At 59.2% G+C, this 7,324-nt stretch overlaps 2 protein-coding genes across 2 annotated transcripts; one reads left to right on the top strand and one right to left on the bottom strand.

The window, feature by feature from the left end:
• Positions 1-490: 490 nt before the first annotated feature.
• SPSB2 (splA/ryanodine receptor domain and SOCS box containing 2) lies at positions 491-2,918 on the top strand. Its single transcript, XM_042945681.1, has 3 exons — positions 491-595; positions 855-1,609; positions 2,505-2,918. The coding sequence occupies exons 2-3, from the start codon at positions 946-948 to the stop codon at positions 2,630-2,632; spliced, it is 792 nt and encodes a 263-aa protein (XP_042801615.1). The 5' UTR covers positions 491-595; positions 855-945; the 3' UTR covers positions 2,633-2,918.
• Positions 2,919-3,027: 109 nt separating this feature from the next.
• Positions 3,028-6,895, bottom strand: TPI1 (triosephosphate isomerase 1). The gene is made up of 7 exons (XM_042945678.1): positions 6,655-6,895; positions 5,336-5,459; positions 5,136-5,220; positions 4,928-5,060; positions 4,539-4,624; positions 3,731-3,818; positions 3,028-3,640 (listed from the first exon to the last, which is right to left on the bottom strand). The coding sequence occupies exons 1-7, from the start codon at positions 6,878-6,880 to the stop codon at positions 3,522-3,524; spliced, it is 861 nt and encodes a 286-aa protein (XP_042801612.1). The 5' UTR covers positions 6,881-6,895; the 3' UTR covers positions 3,028-3,521.
• Between the last annotated feature and the right edge of the window lie 429 nt (positions 6,896-7,324).

Raw genomic sequence — 7,324 nt, 5'->3', positions numbered from 1 at the left:
GAATCAAAAGGACATAGACATAGATGCCAGCACAACGAAAGCCCCTCCTTGACCCCATGCCCCTCATCTCTAGGGGCTCAGGAGTTGAGCGGCTCAAGCGGCTCAAAGGTCTTGACGATGGCGAACGCACTTCCTGGGATCCCAAAGCGGTGATCCCGTCAGAGTTCATTCTGAGCCTCGACAGCCTGGTGCAGACTCCGTGGCTGCCAAGGAGGGTTAACCACCCAGGAGGGTCTCCACGCGGGGCGGGACCTCGGGGCGGGTGCTAGAGGGTAACCGTCCGGGGATGGGTCCTAGGGGCGGGCGGGTCCTCGGGGCGGGGCGTGCCCTCCGCAGCAGCGACCCTACTGGAGTGTAAACCTCCCGCGAGGAGCCCCGCAGGGGGGTGGCCACGGGGCGGGGCGCGACCTGGGGCGGCGACGAGAGGGTTAACCGCCCCGGAGGGCCCCGTGGGGGCGGGGCCTGGGGGCGGGGCGAGGCCGAGGGAGGTGCTGGAGGCGGAAGCGGCCGGCAGTCTGCGCCCTGCGCGGTTCGGCTATCTTCGGCGGGGTTCCTCCTGAAGGCCTGTGACTCCCGGCCTGGAAAGCCAAGCGAGGTGCGGGGGCGGTGACGGGGCACGGGATGGGCGGAGGGGACGACCCCTGGAGAGATCCAAAGGGGGTGAACCCGCGAGAGTCTCGGGAGACCGGGACAGATGGGCGAGGGCAGGGTGATGGGCCTAAGAGCTTTGGGGCGGGGGTGGGGGGCGAAGAGGGAGTGGAGCGGTGGTGGGCAAACATGCATGAAAAGATGAGACGCCTGGATGAGGGATCCCCGCCAGAATCCCGCCCTTTTACACCCTCTTCTCTCCCAAGTCCTCTCCAGGTCAATCCCGAGCCGGAGATCAACTTTCAGAAGAGAGGAGCCCCAGCAAGATTCGGGGAGTCCTCCAAGCTCCTCACCTCCATGGGCCAGACGGCCCTGGCAGGGGGCGGCAGCAGCACCCCCACCCCGCAGACCTTGTACCCTGACCTCTCCTGTCCCGAGGGCTTGGAGGAGCTGCTGTCTGCTCCCCCTCCTGATCTGGGAGCCCAACAGCGCCACGGCTGGAACCCCAAGGACTGCTCGGAGAACATCGAGGTCAAGGAAGGGGGGTTATGCTTCGAGCGGCGGCCCGTGGCCCAGAGCACTGATGGGGCCCGGGGTAAGAAGGGCTACTCGAGGGGCCTGCACGCCTGGGAGATCAGCTGGCCCCGGGAGCAGAGGGGTACCCACGCCGTGGTGGGCGTGGCCACGGCCCTCGCCCCGCTGCAGGTTGACCACTATGCGGCGCTGCTGGGCAGCAACAGCGAGTCGTGGGGCTGGGACATCGGGCGGGGGAAGCTGTACCATCAGAGCAAGGGGTTCGGGGCCCCCCAGTATCCAGCCAGACCTCAGGGTGAGCAGCTGGAGGTGCCGGAGAGGCTGCTGGTGGTTCTGGACATGGAGGAGGGAACTCTGGGCTACGCTATTGGGGGCACCTACCTGGGGCCAGCCTTCCGAGGACTGAAGGGCAGGACCCTCTATCCGGCAGTAAGCGCTGTCTGGGGCCAGTGCCAGGTCCGCATCAGCTACCTGGGCGGAAGGAGAGGTGAGGCCTGGGGCAGGTGTGGGGAGAGTGTTCTGTTACTGGTGGCTGTGGTTTGGGATGGAAGCTCATCACCTTACAAGAGCAGAGGGAATAGCCTGACCTGCCTCCAGTGTGGGGAATGGCTAAGGGTCTTCACGCATGTTACCTAATTGTCCCAGCAGCAATAGAGGTGAAAGTGAGGCTTGGGAAAGCAACTTGCTAGTAAGTGGTGAGTCCTCACAACAGAGGGAGGCGCTCCAGGGATTAGGGATTCACCGCAGATATCAGCTTCCGGAGCAAGAGGTGCACAGGGTTAAATGGGTGCTGGGCGAGGTGTAGGAAGAGAACTGGCAGTGCCAGACGCCCAGGGTGTGTACCAGATTCCCTGGGTTCTGATCTGTCTGTGCTACTGCTCAAACCCCAGTAAGGGGCCTTTGGGGCCCTGGGCACCTGGAAGGAGAACACCCAAAGAGGCAGGGCCCTGGGAGGGGACTTTAGAGGAGGGGCCTCCTCTAGAAGGGGTTGGGGCCAGAGCTTGGGGCTGGTTGAACTGTTCTCTTGCAAGTTGCAGAGTACTGCTCCTCCCGTCACCCATGGCCAGCTGTTGTAGAGTGGAGGAGGGAGGGCTCATCAGCCCCAGCTCCAAGGCTTTACAGAATCAAAACCTAGACGAGCTCCACCACTGTCAGAACTTGCTTGGCCTGTTGCTTGGAGGGCCTTAGCTAGAGCTTCACCCCCAGCTGCCCGGGATGTGTGAAGTTTGCAGAGCCTCCCAGCCCCGGGGGGCCTTAGATCTCCCTCTCAACGAAGACTCAGGGCAGGAAAGCAGAAGAGAACTTGGGCAGGACCCCGTAGTTTGAGGAGGTCGGGCCAGTGGCTGCACCCCTACTTACCTTCCCCTCCTTCTCTCTCCCAGCGGAGCCACACTCCCTTCTGCACCTGAGCCGCCTGTGTGTGCGCCACGCCCTGGGGGATACCCGGCTTGGCCAGGTATCTGCTCTGCCCTTGCCCCCTGCCATGAAGCGCTACCTGCTCTACCAGTGACCCCTGGGATACCACAGATTGTGCTGGGGCCTTAAAGCCATCCCTCCCCTGGGGAGTGGGGAGGAGGCACCGCTGGCCTAGACCAGCTACTTAAAGCCAGGAGGTGGGGTGGGGGGAGGTGAGGCTGGGCCCCTCCCCCAACCCTAGCTCTGGGGAGCCCTAAGGCCCTAGAGCCTTCCTGAGGGGCAGAAGGGAGGGAGCTGTTATTTGAGGCTATGGCGGCCTGGGCCTGGTATGCAGGACATTTTTTCAAGTAAAAACAGTAAGAGATGTGCTGTCGTAGAAACCTGTTTGTGTTTTTTTTTTTGTTTTGTGCACAAGTGTCCTACGGCTGCCTCAGAAAGGAAAAAGAGGGGATGTGGGCAAGGACAGTGAAGAAGGACACACCACAAGGCTTAGTGCCAGGTGTTTATTTCCCCCACACGTGGGACTGCTCACATATACAACACACACAGGCGTTGGCACCATGGGAGAGAACAGCACCCCTGGCCTCTGAGGGGAGAACAGGACTTTCTCTCAGCCCTTGGCCTCATGGTGGGAGATGGGAGAGGAGGATGGCTTCTCTCTCCTGCCCTCACTTGGGGACCGAGCGGGGACCCATGAGCAAATTCCACCCCTTCCACCTCTCAGCCAAGGAGGAGCCACCTTGGTGACCTGTTTAGTTCCAACCACTATAGTCAGTGGAGAAGGGATTGGCCTGGTCCCAACCATTACAGGGTAAGGTGTAAACAGTAAGGAAGAGGTATAGTTTGGCCACGAGGGGGGCAGGTGACACCATCAGAAGCATGTGCGGGGTGGGGATGTGTGTGGGGGGATAGGAGCACAGTCACTGGGCTTCTGAGCTACCTAGTCCCTGGCTTAGCAGGAAGAGGAGGGGAGACAGATGGGCTTATTGTTTGGCATTGATGATATCCACAAACTCAGGCTTGAGGGAAGCCCCGCCCACGAGGAAGCCATCCACATCAGGCTGGCTTGCCAGTTCCTTGCAGGTTGCCCCAGTCACAGAACCTGGGAACGGAGAAGAGAGAGGGAATTGTCAGGGATGGGATAGGAGGGCTGAGTCCACCCCCATCTCAGGCTGGAGCCAAACCCACTTACCTCCATAGATGATACGGGTGCTCTGAGCCACCGCGTCAGAGACATTGGACTTAAGCCATCCCCGGAGCTTTTCATGTACTTCCTGGGCCTAAAACAAGACGCCAGACTATGTAAACCTCTTTCTGCCTTTCACTCAAAGGCTAAAAGACCCTGGGCCCCACTGAAGAGAGGCAATGTGGTTTTGGGACAAGAACCCTGAGATCTGGGTCAGAATACCACAGCTCCAATTCCACCCAGGCCCTGGAATAGATGTCCTTGGACAAATCACTCTCCTTCTCTAGGCTTGGCAGGGGGTGGGGGGTGGGGGGGGGTCTTCATTATTATCATTATTATTTGGGGGAGATTTTATTTTTTTTTATTTTTTATTTTTTTATTTTATTTTTTAATTTTTTTAAACATTTATTTATTTTTGAGACAGAGAGAGACAGAGCATGAACGGGGGAGGGTCAGAGAGAGGGAGACACAGAATCTGAAACAGGCTCCAGGCTCTGAGCTGTCAGCACAGAGCCCGACGCGGGACCCGAACTCACGGACCGCGAGATCATGATCTGAGCCGAAGTCCGCCGCTCAACGGACTGAGCCACCCAGGCGCCCCGAGGTTTTATTTTTTAAAGTAATCTCTATACCCAATGTGGGACTTGAACTCATGACCCCGAGATCAGAGAATCAGACGCACTACCGACTGGGCCAGGCAGATGCGCTGGGGGCTCCTGTCTTTAAAATGAGGAGTTGGCTCAGGTGATCTCTGTGGCAGTCTAGTCCTACTGAGGCAGGGTAAGATAAGGGCAGAATTCCTGGGCTTGGTTACCTGTTGGGGTGTTGCAGTCTTGCCAGTACCAATGGCCCATACAGGCTCATAGGCCAGGACAACCTTGCTCCAGTCCTTGACATTATCTGTGGGACAGAGATCACAGATGGAAGGGTGAACGGGAAGGAGCTATCCAGCCCACAGCCCAGGGAATGATGAATGATGGTGGCCTAATGCCCCCTGGTGGTTGTTGGAGGAACTCCAAGTGGCATCTATACCATCCAGGCAGGAACAGAAGTGGTATGGATGATGCAAGGGTTCTAACCTTCCTCCTTCCTTTCCTGTATCAGCATGGGATGGGGATCAAATTAGGCTGCAGGGCATCTCACCCCACCTTCTGTGCCTCCATAGCCCTGTCCAGGCTCAAAGGTCCCTTTCTACTGAGTTACCTGCGATGACCTTGGTTTGCTCGAAAACGACCTTCTCAGTGATGCCAGCTTCCCTCTCATCTAGCTTCTCCCCGATGCAAGCGATTACTCCAAGTCCCTCTGCCAGGGCGTGGGCCACTTTCTGTCCAATCAGCTGTTGAGTAACAGATTTGGTGAAGACGCCCCTCTTGGAATAAGGAATCTCCTACCTCCTCTCCTGATTACTAACCTCGTCAGACTCCCCAAAGACATGCCTTCTCTCCGAGTGCCCCAGGACTACCCACGTGGCTCCACAGTCTTTGATCATGCCAGGGCTAAAGGAAGAGACAGAAAGCCATGCTTCAGCAGAGAGCCCACCCTTTGGCTTTCCCCTCAATGAGGAAAGTGAGGGCAGAGCCCCCACACACCCCTCTCCTGCCTGCATCTCACCTGATCTCCCCAGTAAAGGCTCCATTAGTCACTTTGTAGCAGTTCTGCGCAGCCACAGCAATCTTGGGATCTAGCTTCTGCCTGGCAAAGTCGATGTAGGCGGTGGGGGGTGCACAAACCACTTCTGGAGAGAAGACAGCACAAGGGGATGAAGTCATAAGGAAGCCATTCTCCAGACTCCCATCTTGGGTTTTGGAGTCCCCTCACCTGATTTCTTAGTTCTGCTTTCCACTCCTTTTCATCCCGGCAGGATAACATTTGTCCACTTGCCAGTCCAAGCTGGGCCTGTACCCAACTCCTTGAGCCTTCCAGGTGTCCCTGGGAGGCCATGGCCCTTGCCCTGCCCTCTGCTCTTTAACAGCTGTGGTTCTGATTTCCCCAGGCTATTCTGGGCCTGGGCACCTCCTAGACTCAGCATTCTCTTGGAGCCAACCACGCCTCCCTTCTAAAATAGCCCATCCTTACCACCCCCAGGCAAGGATTTTTAGCAAAAGCAGAAGCAGCCAACTCCTGGGTTTGCACTGGGGTCTTTGGGGAATAAACCAGGGCCCGTTTTGATGAGGCCCGTGGTTCTGTGATTTAGGTGAGTGGGAGGGTAAAGACTCTGCCCGTGGGTGGCAGTGAGATGACTAGCTCATAGAGAGGCCTTGTGCTTTCCCGTTTCCGGCCTGGAGAAAAGTGTAGGATAGCTCCTCATTCCCAAATGGCCCATCTTGTTTAGCACCTGCTCAGCCCCTTCGTCGGAAGGCAGCAGTCATCCAGGCTGCCGAGGGCAAAGGATAGAGCGTGTAGTTCAGCAGGCCGCAGCCGCTAGTCTGGGGGACTCGGCCCTCCCAGCGAGGAGCAGGGAGGAGTCGTGGGCTACGTGCGGCGGCGCACGGAGCAGACGGTCGAGGGGGCAGGTAGCTGGAACCCTGCACGCAGGCTCAGCCTCCTCCCCCACACTCTATGGCTGTCACCAGCCTCCTGCGATCGTCCGCAGGGGCTCCGCTCCTATCCCCGGCTCCTGTTGGGTGCAGCCCAAGCCCGCGCCCCGGGGCCATCTTCCTCCCGGTGACCTAAGAAATCCCTTCCCGCCCCGCGGTCGGAGGGCACCATTAAATGTGGCCCCACCTTTCTTCCTCCGACGCACCCCCGGTATTGCGGCTGCAGGGTCGAAGTCCGGACCCCCCAATAGCCCTTATCCTCACCCCTGCATCCGGGTCCACGCGGACACCCGGCTAACCGAGCTCGGGAGAGGGCGCTGCCACGCCCGACCTTCCCCACACCCCGGCCCCGGCCCCGGCCCCGATCCCGACCCCGACCCGGCGAGGGCTTACCGGTGTCGGCCGGCACCTTGGCCGCGTTCAGAGTGGTGATGAGTTCCCCCAGGTTTTTCTTCCGCCCATTCATCTTCCAGTTCCCCCCGACGAAGAACTTCCTGGAGGGCGCCATGGCGCTGGAACTGACACACTGAAGGTCAGTATCACCGCGCAGCCGCTGCCACTGCCCTCTTATATAGAGGGCCGTGAGGCAGAACTCCGCCTTCTCCCCGCCCTCGGCCATGGTTAGCCCGGCCCCCAGTCTGGAAATCCTTCCCGCCGCCGCCCCCACCACCTCCCTCCCGCCGCCGGTGTTGCAATGTTCTGACGTTGCCCCCGTTATTGTAGCAACGTTCCAGGGGCGTCCGGGGGCTCAGTGGCTTCAGCATCCATTGCGTGACTTTTGGGAGAAGGCGAGAACCTGCACTCAGAAGAGCCCCCGCTTCACGACTACAGTCTCCCAGAGGGCCAGAGGTGGCCTGAGATCACATTGCTCGCTGGACGGGAGGAGGCTGTGAGGGGCACCTCTCCAACTCTGAGAAAAAGCCCTCCCTTCCCCTGTCAGAGGGGGAAGGACCGCCCACATTGCCTAAAAAACTGGGCCGCTAAGAGGGAAGCAGTTCAGAACCCCCCCACCCCTCCTCCTCTGGGTGTCCCACTCTCTGATCCAGCTGGCCAACCCAACACA

The sequence above is a fragment of the Panthera leo genome, chromosome B4, assembly GCF_018350215.1.
Source record: "Panthera leo isolate Ple1 chromosome B4, P.leo_Ple1_pat1.1, whole genome shotgun sequence".
In the NCBI taxonomy this organism is placed as follows: Eukaryota; Metazoa; Chordata; class Mammalia; order Carnivora; family Felidae; genus Panthera; species Panthera leo.
This window is presented reverse-complemented; position numbering and strand designations above follow the sequence as displayed.